Here is a 12,872-nt window from a genome sequence, read left to right on the forward strand (position 1 = left end):
CGCATGGAGAGGGAATGGGGGCGGTTAGGGAGGCTTTGACAGAACAGGGACAGTTGGGCAATCAACAAATTGATTTTGTAGTTGAGTTGCTTGGTTTTTGTTTGGAGCACAATTATTTCTGGTATGGAGGGCATTTCTTTAGACAGAGGGTGGGTTGTGCTATGGGGGCAAAATTTGCCCCCAGTTATGCTAATATCTTTATGGGGAAGTGGGAGAGAGGGGTTCTGGGACTGGAGGTAAGTGGGCCTATTAGGCAGTGGTGGCGCTATATAGATGATTTGTTGTGGGTGTGGGAGGGGACAGAGGACCGATTGGTGGAATATGTGGAGAATTTAAATAGTAATACACTGGGGATATGGCTTGATGCCAAGTGGGATACACAAACTATTGATTATTTGGACCTGACCTTATATAGGGATGGGTTGGGGATTGGGACAAGAACATTTTTTAAAAAGACTGATCGCAACGGATATATACCAGTGAACAGTTGCCACCATGACAGATGGCTACGTAACATACCAAGGGGACAATTTGTTCGGATGAAAAGGAATTGCACTAGGGAAGAAGATTTCCTGGAGCAAAGTAATGTATTGATGAACAAATTTGAGGAGAAGGGATATGGAAGAGAATTATTGATGGGTGAGTTCCATAAAGTGCGACAGATGGACAGGGCCCTTACATTAAGTGATAAAGTTGAGGGAGATGGTATGGAGAAGCAATATGGTTATTCGGTCCTACTTGATTATAATGCCCAACATAGACAGGTGGAAAGGATCATCAAGCGACATTGGAATGTCCTGTTGGGAGATCATATTCTAGCACACCACTTGCCGTCCCGGCCACAATTTATATACAAAAAAGCTCAGAATCTTCAAAGTTTGATTGTCCCTACTTTTGTCGATGGTCCTAGAACTAACAATAGGGATCTGCTGGGACAGGTGGGTTTTTTCCCATGTGGCACTTGTAATTCCTGCTGCAAGACTAGATCGGGTAGAAGAAACATGGTGAGTTCCTTCCAGACGGGGAAAAATTACAAAATTCGGGAGTGTATAACATGCAATTCAAGATACGTGGTATATTTAGCATGGTGCCCATGTGGGATTCAGTATATAGGGCGCACCACTAGGAAACTGAGGGAAAGAATGTCGGAACACGTCAGAAATATTGAGAAAGGGGTAGAAGGGCACAGTCTCTCCAAACACTTTGATTTAGTACATAATCGTAACCCTGCTCTGTTACAGTTTACAGCCTTGCAGATGCTATCTTTAAATTGGCGAGGTTGCCATAAGACAAGAGAAATATCTAAGCTGGAAACAGAGTGGATCTATAAAATGAAAACACTTCACCCCAGGGGCCTAAACATACTGAAATAGATATTAACTGCTTCATATCTGATGACTAATGGTTATGCAACACTAGGGATATATATAATTCTTTGGCTGTTAGTAGTTTGGATGTTTTATTGTTACACAATAGTACTTATATTTTATATATATATATTTTTATTTAGAGTTTAGTAATACTCTTATTAGAGTTCATAAATAATCACGGTGGTGGTGTTGTTGTGATAGAGCCCAAAATAGGCTCATTTGGATGTGTCACAGTATCAGTGATTAATTATATATATGCACATGTGAATTATGATTGTATTATGTGTAGATATGTATAGTGCTATTTGGGGGGGTATTTTGAGCAATAGGATACACGAGATCACTTATTTTGAGCAGTATTATTTGGGATGATATTAATAGGGGCATATATGATGTTTAGGTAAATGGAGATTAATAATTGAGGTTTTAGGTGTGTAGGTGGATAGCAACTATTAGGGTGAGGTGAATAGGGAGATTATTAGATATGGGTTTAGATTTAGTGTTTAATACTAGTATATAAAGTGGGGAATATTGATGTGACGGTATGTGGCTTGTAAATGATGCGGGATACTGCACGAGTCCTGATGTAGACATAAGGGTGGTTGCTATGACTACCGGATATTTGGGTTTGCGCAGGCGCCCGATGATGTCCCTCTGCGAGCAGGAGAGTTCCGTACTCCTTCTCTCCGTATACTCGCGTGAGGCTTTGGAGAGAGATCATGAGATCTCAGAGAGCTTTGAGGCATGCGCGCTATGGTCTGGAACGCGGAAGTTCTGTGCGGGCCATAGTACACTCTCGCGGGATCTGAGGGGATTCAGCGCGTCTCTGTCGTGAGATGCTTTATAACTAATAAATTAAGATATGGGTGGCGCTTTATGCTGTAGGATGCGTGCAGGATCTGAGCACCATGAGAGACTTGAATTGTGGGTATGTGATGTTTTGGATTGAGGGTGGTAATATGAAAGGGTTTATACATATGCATGAGGGGTGGGTATTTTAACACTGCCAGCCTATCCCGACCCATAGCCCCTGATGAGTCATAAGACGAAACGCGTAGGGCGTGGCTTAGCAGGCAGGAAGCGGCAGTGAACTGAGGAGACGTCCTGGACTTTTTATTGATACATGCTTTGATTTTACATTCGTTTGTGAGTAGCGCTACTGGCTTTTTTACCATTTATTAAAAGGTTTTATGCTATATAAACTTTTAGTTGCAGTGGGCTGCATTAATATCTGGCTGATAAGTGGGAAGGTGGAAGCATTACTGAGTCGCTGGGTTGTGCATATATGCTGTTGAGCTGTCTGTGACCTGGGCAGCCGTGCTATCAGGTGAGCACTACCCCGGCAGGTGGGAGGCTACACATTGTGTCAGTGGTGACCCTCGCAAGCCCACACGGTGACATTTCCTGGGAGTGGGTGTGTCCCCTTTTCCATACCAGCAGTGCAGCCTGCGCAATGAGGTTTCTTTCTTTGTTTTATTGAGCAACCTGTTTGTGGATTGGAATTTAACCAGAGGAAATGAGAGTGTGATCGTTTGGATCTTTATGCTTTTATAGCTGTCTGTGGGTCTGGGCAGCCTGAGAAGAAGGTGAGGGCAATTAGCCACGGGTGATGGTTTGCACGACGAGTGGTGATATACAATAGAACTGTGCACGGGCCATAGTTGGTGAAGGATTGATATCTGCCGTGGCAGCCTATGCGATGAAGTTTTCTGTTTTTTCTTTTCCCCTCTCTTTTGCATGAGGCTCTCCGGCTCCAAGGACAGAAGAAATTTCTGAACTTTCTGGATCTGTGGGACTTGACAGTCTTCTGTTAAGTATAGTGGACTGTGAGGCAGCGCATAATTTTTTAAGTTTTGTGATTGCAGATAATATAAGTTTATTTTATTTACTTTGAATGTTTTTATTATTTTTCAGCTCCTCTGGGAAGATCCATGTGTGCGTCTGGGGGTCAACGGCAATATCAGAAGACATGCATTCATCAGAGGCATAAACTGGGTGGCACTTGAAGGACTTCATATGGTGCCACTAATCATCCCTGAGCAAGTAAGCATGGAGACCTGCCATACTATAAACTCCACCTATGAAAACTGGTAGCTAAATCTCTTCTCTCATTGCAGACCCCATGATTGGCATGCCTCCCTCACAAGACAATTGAGGAGATGATGACAGAATTCAGTGGAGACCAGATGGACCTAATTGGATCAGAGGATGAGCAACTACTCCAGGCATTCTCTTTCCACACAAGAGAAGGGCAGAGCCGGCTCATGGACCCCCACTGTCAACCCAAAACTTGGAACCTCAAGGCCCAAGAACCCTGGCAGGAGCACCGTCTGTGGCATATGGTATGGATGTGTACACTTGGCACCTAAGTTTCTGCCTGTTGCATGTATTCGTTTAGCTAATTACTCTTTATTCCTGTTTCTCCATCCTTAGAAGTCCTGTTTTGTGAAGCTCGTTAGATTTGACGGAGGAAATGAAGACCGCGGTGGACGAAGCTTTGTGCTCTGGACTGATAACATTTTGGTAAGATTTCTCATCTCTTTACACTTGACAGACATACAGGGAATTACAAATACAATTTGGGTTCAGTTCTTACAGAAGTTGGGGTACTGAAAAATGTAACAACTGTTCTCCTACCCGGTACGTTAGCATAGCTTTAACAAAGGGGTGCATGATATGTTATCTCCATTTTCATGCTGGAAATAAAATACTGAGGTCAAAGCTGACACCAACTCAATACATCTTGTTTTATCACATCTAAAATCAATAATATGTCTTGCTAACACTGTATTACTGGCTTTGCTCCCTTAGAAGACCTCTGTGCAGAAGAAGGCCAGATGATGATGAACCCACAGACCAGAGGTGATAGATGAGGGACCTGGAGGCGGAGAGAGGCATCTTCTATCAGAAGAGGACATAGTGATAAGTCCTTTTCTTCTTGTGACCAACATACACTGACTGAGAAACACACCTTGGACTCAGTTCATAAAGAACAGGAGTTAATGGAAATGATAACAGCTTTTCTCCTTCCCAGCTATCTTAGAAATTCTTCAACAAACATTTGTTTGTTATTATATCTCCGGTCCCCTGCTGGAGATAGAGAGGGCAGTAGTTGAGAGAGTTGATAGGAAAACACACACACACACACGCGCGCACACACACACACACACACACACACGATGATGATGACTATCCCGCGCTGCTCCCCCTTCTGTCCCGGCTGCTGGGCAGAGAGGGGAAAAAAACTGATCGAAGCACCAGCCCCGGGGATGCGTATGCGGGATGAATGGCCGCCACCATTTCTCTCTCCCTCCCTCCTAATGTGCCCCCCAGTGTCGTCCCCCCCCCCCCGCCTGCAGAGTTAAATGCGCAGCGGAGCGGGCTGTCATTTAATCTTACCATTGCCGTGCGTTTCAGCTTGTCTTCTCGGCTTCCTGCTTCCTGTGACAGGAAGCAGGAAGCCGAGAAGACCAGCTGAAACGCACGGCAATGGTAAGATTAAATGACAGCCCGCTCTGCTGCGCATTTAACTCTGCAGGCGGGGGGGACGACACTGGGGGGCACATTAGGAGGAAGGGAGGGAGAGAGAAATGGTGGCGGCCATCCATCCCGCATACGCATCCCCGGGGCTGTGACAGGAAGCAGGAAGCCGAGAAGACCAGCTGAAACGCACGGCAATGGTAAGATTAAATGACAGCCCGCTCCGCTGCGCATTTAACTCTGCAGGCAGGGGGACGACACTGGGGGGCAAATTAGGAGGGAGGGAGGGAGAGAGAAATGGTGGCGGCCATCCATCCCGCATACGCATCCCCGGGGCTGATGCCTCAATCAGTTTTTTTTCTCGCCTCCTCCCCACCCACGGGCACCCTCACGCTCCCCCCCCCCCCCCCCCCCGCTTTCGGGAGTAAAAGTGAGTAATATTAATATTAAGAATATTAATTAAAATAAAAATATTTCTTTAAAAAAAAAAAAAAAATTAAATGGTGGGCGTGACTAGAGGGTGTCGGGGGTGTGGTTAGGGGTGTGGCCTAAGTGTCCCATTTTCTGTAGTTAAAATGTTGGGAGCTATGCGGAAGTATGTGCACTTTATACTGTCTGTGTGTAGCAGGGCTTGTTTTACAATAAGGCACACTCCCCTTCCCTAATGCCTCCCTCCTTCCTTATGCAGAGTCCTGATTAGAGTGTAAATTAGAGGTTACTCACCCAGCTTTTGGCACTTCACTGAGATCTCCCTTCAGTCAGTGCCACCCCTGGCTACTTATTACTGAGGTACCTCTGGCTACCTTATGCTAAGGGACACCTGTAGCTATGACGGGCAAGGGAAGTAGGGGAGAAGTGACAGCTGGGCTAGCCTGCACGATTGCAGTGTGGTTCGGCGGGGGTTTATATAGGTTCATGGATGGCAAAGTCTAAGGTGCCAGGACATCTGTGCCTATAGACTCCTGTGATGTAAATCCCGGCATGCAGTGAGGCATCCCACGCAGGGGAGCCAATAGCATCAAACAACATAGGCACATACCTCCCAACTTTTTAAGATGAGAAAAAGGGACATTTAAGCCACGCCCCTGCCGCATCCCTGGCCATGCCCTCACCACGCCTCTAGTCACGCATACCGTAAAGATTTCATAAGAAACATGCTGTTTTTTATCATTCAAACCACACTGGCCCTTTTTATCCTGGTTCATTTTCCTTCATAGTAACATTTTAAAATTATTAATATTTCAATTTAAAGGTTGGGAATAAAGTTTAGAGTCAATCAAACACATTTTTAGTATAGAAATATATATATTTACATAGAAAGAGGGACAAAGTCCTGAAAGAGGGACAAATGAGGAGGAAAGAGGGACAGAGGGACAGGGCTCCCAAAAAGGGACTGTCCTTCCGAAAAAGGGACAGTTGGGAGCTATGATAGGCACATTAGAGTCTCCAGGAGCTATGAAGCTGCTTACACTGGAGAGGCCTAGGTCAATTGTATAGGCATGTACTGAGTGTGTTCTTTTTTTAATCAAAAGAAATTTTGATTTGGTGCAGAAGGAGATGAGTTGTTATAAATTCCCATTCTTTGTCAGTTCACCTAGCAGTAAGGATGGAAACAATGCGATTAGATAGGCAGTCACTGTTGTTCTATGTTTCGTTGCGTTGGATCTTTAAATGAGCTTGGGGACACCTGTAGACACACTCTTTACTCTTCTTGGCTTAAATAGTGATGTTAGGAATTGTATATTACCTACTCCTGTCTGCTGCTGGCAGACATGGCATGGACTTCCCGAAACTTTCATTGCGCCACCAGCAGAGGGCTCTAAGGATTTTGAGCAGACCTGCAGTTCTATAATCCACCAGCAGGTGGCTGTTCTCTCACAAAGACTTGCAGTTCCTGAGCTGGCCTGTGGGTGGTTCAGGAGCTTATTCTGCAGGATCACACCACCAGCTGTTTCCTGTAACTAATCCCACTGATTGTAACAACATCCTTGCTGGTCGACCAGTATTGGTGGTTCTCACGATGCAGGAGCAGCTGCCGAGCTTGAACTGTTGCCAAGCTTGAACTGTTGCGTTCTCTTTGACAGGAAGTCCTTCACCCATACACGAAGAGTGGGGTCAACTCAGAGCTGCACCAGGTTGACAAGCAGAATGTCTGGGCAGATCATGTTGAATGCTGAACTAAGATCCAGGAACAGGATCCTAGCGTAGGAGTCGGGTCTGTCCATGCTCTGGGATGTAAGACAGGCTGAATTTAATGGCGTCCTCAACTGACCTGTTTGCCCTATATGCAAATTGGTACGAGTCAAGGTGGGTGTTGGTGGAGCTCTTAAGGTGGACAAGGATCAGTCTCTCGAGGATCTTAATGATGTTGGAAGTTAGGGCCAGGGGTCTGAAGTTGTTGAGATCCGTACTGCCTTTTTTGGGAGGACTGGTATAATTGTGGACCTCTTGAAACAGTAGTGGACTGTACCCTTTGATAGTGACCACTTGAATAAGGAGGTGAGCACAAGGGATAGCTGGTCTGTTCAGGTTCCTAGGCAGATCAATGACACGCCATTCAGGCCAGAGGCCTTCCTGGGGTTCAGCTTGCAGAGGTGCCGGAGAAGTTCTGCTTCCTGGACTACAACTGGAGCCGAGGTATCGAGTTCCCCCGGTGGAGGCGCCTTTGCCATGGTTCCCGGGACCTCAAGCTGCAGTAGAATCTGCAGTAGAACTCGTTAAGCTCTTCGTGAGTTGGACGCTGGGGGGTCACGGGTTGGGAAGTGGGTTTGAAGTTCGTGGCTGCTCTAAGGCCTTTCCATACCTTCCGTGTATTGTTGGAATAGAGGCAGAGTCCCAACTTTTCAGAGTAGGCCCTCTTTGCGGCTCGCAGTTCATGTGTCAGGGTGTTCCTTGCCTCGCCTCTCTAAACTCCTCTGGGGAGTCGGACTTGTGGGCGGCGGGCCTTAAGATTTATGAAATCATAATAGGACACAGAGGCATGTCCTGAGCACAATGAATGCCTCTCCACCCCCCCCCCCCCCACACACACACACCCTGGGCTCTGCTGTCCCCACCTGAAAAATACCACCAGGCTAGTGGCAATCTGCTTGTCGCTAGCCTGCTATTTACCTGCGCTTGTCAATTAGCTTTTCCTCCGTAGCCGCTCCCCGCCTCCGCTAGCTTCCTCATAAATAAAAGTACTCATAAATCCACCTCGGGTTCTCTTTAAATGCTTCTTATGAGTAGATTTATTCTTGCTGCATGATTTTGCTTGAATGCAAATTGTATCATTTGCAAATATGAAGGGATCAAGCCCATTTGCTTCAATATGGGAGTGTTATGTCCCTGAGTCAAAAAGCTAGAGGCGATATATCCAGCTGTCCCGGCTGCTGCTCCGCCCAAGCTCTTCATTCCCACAGCCTGCCTCTTCTCCACTCGGCACATGTTATGCGTAGATAACATGCACCACATGGAGAAGAGGCAGGGAGCGGGTATATAGACAGAGCATGGAATAGTTATTACACTGCAGCTACACATTGTGTATGGGCTCTGGAGATCAATCAGAGGGGTAGACCACCTGGGAGTCCTGCAGCACAGGGGGCCCGGCAGCAGTCAGGGATGCGGTGGGTTCCATTGGAGTAATGCACAGCATGCTGCATTTATCCGACAACATGAGTGTTTACAGTGTGTATGCTTCAATGTATGCATCACACTGCATTTCTACAGCGTGACTTTTCCCCTTCATTGTAACATGTATAGAGTGACAGACCCTAAGGGCCCGTTTCCACTATTGCGTCGCGATTCCGTTGTGAAAAACGCACCAATGAATCCGCATGCGGAATTGTTCATGTTTGTATGCGGATTTTAACGTGGATTCGCTCGAGGTTTGCACTATGCGATTTTTAACCATGTCAATGCCGGTAAGCATTAATATGGGTTTTAATGCGAAAACGCACGCGAGTGCAGGTGTGCGACGTGCGAATTCTGATGGGTCTGCCGTGCAGACTTTTTCTGCATGACAAACCACCAGGGCTGGATTTAGGCCTAGGCCACCTAAGCCATGGCCTAGGGCACCACAGGAGCAAGGGCACCAAAGCAGCAGACTAAACTGGTGCAGCATTTGCAAGCTTGCAAATGCTGCAATGCAGGTAGATCAGGTGAGCGCCTGACCATGGTACTCTGCTGCTAGCCGCCTGTACAGCAGTCACCTTGCTTTCTGTGCACATTTGCATTGTGGCAGGCGGCTATGGGCTTGGGCAGCATTAGATGCGGAGGGGAAGAGGAAGCTTCTGCACTGGAGACGAGCAGAGAAGTGAGTGACACTGATGGCTGCTGCAGCTTGGTGGCTAGCTGTACTGAAAGGTTGGGAGTGGGAAAGGGAGGGATTAAGGGAGTCATCTGACTACCTATACTGGAGGGGGAGAGGAAGGGGTCATCAGGATACCTATACTAGAGGGAAGAGGGAGGGGTCTTCTCGCTACATATACTGAAGTGAGGCGGCTGGTGACATTGACCTTGGGCGGTAAAGAGTACAAATTCGGCCCTGCAAACCGCACAGAATACCGGACAAGTGGAAACAGGCCCATCCACTTCTATTGCTTATGCGAATCTGCATGCAGATGGTGTTGACTGGGCACCAAACACGTGCGTCACTAACCTCCTCCGTGTCGCTGGTGATGGAGTCGCTGTCAGAATCAGACGACAGGTTGCCAGGCGCATCACTGTCACTGGAGTCCTCCAGTGACTGCAAATCCGGATCGCTGTCCTCGAACTGCATCAGCGCTTCTGCTGTGAGACGCTTCGAGGATGACGCCATAGCAGGTGACAGGAAAAGAGCGTAGTAAAAATCCAGGCAGAGGTCGGTACACAGAAAGTCAATAACAGGCAGAATCAGCAGGCAAAAAACGTAGGTCAAAATCCAGGCAGAGGTCGGTACACAGAAATCCAATATCAGGCAGAATCAGAAGGCAAAAAGGGTAGTCAAAAATCCAGGCAGACGTCGGTACACAAATCTGTAGGAAGATCAGAGTTCACAGCACAGATCACAGATCACAGCACAGCTCACAGCTCACAGCACAGCTCACAACCAAATGGCAACAGTGTATTGGATACACATGTATTTGATTCATGTGTATCCAATACTATGCACTTTGCAGCCAATAAAATCCATTTTTCAAATTTCCCGCCCCACCTCCATGACGTCACACCGCCCTGCGTCAGCCCGCACCGCCGCTCCGCTCCTCTGATTGGACGCCAGGTCCCCAAGAGAATAACGGGGATATGGGGGTCCTGGCGGCCGGACAAACATCGCTGCTGCTGGGGGAGAGAGGCAGGAGTCCCTGGAGAGCGCCGATCGCACAGGGACTCCTGCAACAAAGGTATATGTGCCGCTGCCACCGCTGCTGCTGCTCCGATCACATGGCCGCTGGGTCCCCGCAAGATTACCGGGGATATGGGGATCCCGGCGGCCGGACAATTGTGGCAAACTTTGGGGGTCAGGTGGTAGGAGTCCCGCTGAGCAGCGCAGATCGGCGCGCGGGACTCCAGTACGCAGGCGCAGCAGTTTTTTCACTGCCCCGACCTGAGCTCGGGCTTACCTCTAACAGCTGATTTTTCCTACCCCGAGCTCAGGTCGGGGTTACCGCCAGGAGGGTTAAGCCTTGTACTCACTGCTGCATGGATCGGGGAGTGCTCAGTGGCGTGTTGTGACAAACGAGCATTCCCTGATCCATCTTCCTCCCTGCAGGAACACGCGAGGGCTCACGACGTGTGCTAACGAGAGTTCAAATGATCGCGTCACTCATCACAGAGTCGTCGGGTATCATAACCACTTAAGGACCAGCCTGTTTTCTTTAGAACTGTGCTGCATGGGCTCTCCAGCCCACAGCACAGATCGTATTTCAGCCAGGGCGACCAGACTCCCCCCCCCTTTTTTCCCCACTAAGGGGATGTCCTGCTGGGGGGTCTGATCGCCTCCGGCTATTTCTGCCTTGCGGGGGGCTCCTCAAAGCCCACCTCCGCAGTGATTTCCACGCTCTCTGCCCATACCTGCTTCTCCCGCAGGTTATGGGCTGCGCAGGACGGGGTATTCGTCCTGCGCCGTCAAGGATAGGCTTCAGCCTATCAGATGCTGGCGATCTCTGGCAAATCAGAGGCCGGGGATCGCCGATCTCCTTTACGGCGCTGCTGCGCAGCAGTGCCGTATGATGTACACAGCGGGGATTTCTTCCCCGCGTGTTTACATTTCACCTGCGAGCCGTGATTGGCGGCTCGCAGGTTGTTCACGGAGACACCTTCCGTGAACTGACATGGAAAGGCTGCTCGAACGAGCGGCCGTTTCCATGCAAAACCACTTGCGACCTGCCGACGCCTATCGGCGTTAGGCGGTCGTTAAGTAGATCCGCAGTGACAGTCGTTATCCACCCACGATGCAAATCGCACAGATCACTTAAAAAATCCTATGTCATGGGAAAAATTGCGCCGTGGGTACGTAGCTTTAGGCTCATTATTGTGTCCTTTTGCCCTGAGAGGTTATTTGATGTTTTCAGGTCACATGATGGAGATGGCCTCAATTCACTAAGCTTTATCAAACACTTAATCAATTGTTTGATAATTTACCTCATTGGTAAAACCTAATTTGAATTCACCAAGGTGTTATAGATGTATTAAACGTTTTATCGATAAAACATTAGATAAATCTATAATACCTTAGTGAATTCAAAATGAGATTTTACCCATGAGGTAAATTATCAAACGTTTGATAAACTGTTTGATAAAGCTTAGTGAATTGAGGCCAAATAAATATGTTGGATGTGTAACTTGTTACATAAAAAATTTCGATTTCATTTATTTTACACCTGATGAAGGGGTTGGACCCTGTAACATGTAGTATGGCATTAAATAAACGTTTATATGGCATTAAATAAACGTTTATGCCTGTGGAGCGCCTCCTGGCAATGCATTTAGAGTATCTCTCTCTGACACGAATAACTGTAAATGCAAATCTCTCTATACAAAGAGATCATACAGCTCTGATGTATGTACATTTTTATTCTGGTAAATTCTACAGCTTTTGCACTCTACAGGCGGCTGTCCCTGGAGCTGTTTGTGACAAGTTGTGGAGAGATTCCTCACAACGGTGACATTCACTCAGACAATGACACAGAACTGCAACCTTGTTATAAAACCCAGTGAGGGTTTTGTAACAATTTGAAGGAGCTCGGCCAATGGGATTCGCGGCTGCGGGTCATGTGACAGCATTTTACATAACACTTGGCTGGAAGGCTCTTATTAGCCGTATTGCAGGAATGGAGCAGAACAGGGACGCTGAAGGGAAGTGAGAAGCCAGGAGCCTCTGCTTACCCCGTCCCAGGCACACAGCATGGGCACTCCGGAGGAAGACGGCAGCCTCATGCTGGAGTTTGCTGCTCAAGCTTTCCAAGCTAAAAACTTCCAGCTGGCATGTGAGATCTATGAGAGGCAGCTGCAGGAGCAGCAGGCTGGGGTGCTGGACTGGGGGCTGCTGCTGAAGAGGGCAGACTGTCTGGCATGCACTGGCAAACTGCAGGAAGCCTTTGACTTGTACCAGAAAGCGTCTGCTCACAAGCAGCTGTGTGTAGAACAGTTGGAGACTTTGGTGTCCTGCCTGATAGAACAAACCCGAAGCAAAGAATCGCCTAGGCAGACCCCTCAGGATGCCAAAAGGGGTATCCTGACCTGCAAGGAGTGCCAGTGCTTCCTATATATGCCTGTGACTCTGCCATGTGGACATACCTTCTGCAGAAAATGCTTAGAACAGAGTCCATGTAAAGTGTGCAATGCAGCCCAGCAGGAGGGCACAGAGCATCATTACAGAGTCAATGTGCTGCTAAGCAATATCCTCATCAAGTGGTTCCCCTGTGAGATGCAAGCTATGAGGCTGAGACTGGAGGGCAATGCTTTGTTCAAGGACAACAGGTTGGAAGAAGCACTGGAGAAATATAATGAGGCCATCAGATTAGGTAATTTAGTTTTGCGAGATGTCTACTTAAAAATACTTCA

The 12,872-nt window shown here is 47.7% G+C and overlaps 1 protein-coding gene across 1 annotated transcript in view; it reads left to right on the forward strand.

Annotated features, from left to right (window-relative positions):
- Positions 1-12,104: 12,104 nt before the first annotated feature.
- LONRF3 (LON peptidase N-terminal domain and ring finger 3) overlaps positions 12,105-12,872 on the forward strand; it is a 35,082-nt gene continuing 34,314 nt past the window's right edge. Inside the window, exon 1 of the mRNA XM_068251069.1 lies at positions 12,105-12,832. Coding sequence (XP_068107170.1) covers positions 12,214-12,832 — 619 coding nt within the window. The 5' untranslated portion in view covers positions 12,105-12,213. The remainder of the gene's footprint in view (positions 12,833-12,872) is intronic.

Source organism: Hyperolius riggenbachi, chromosome 8 (assembly GCF_040937935.1).
Source record: "Hyperolius riggenbachi isolate aHypRig1 chromosome 8, aHypRig1.pri, whole genome shotgun sequence".
NCBI classification, from domain to species: Eukaryota; Metazoa; Chordata; class Amphibia; order Anura; family Hyperoliidae; genus Hyperolius; species Hyperolius riggenbachi.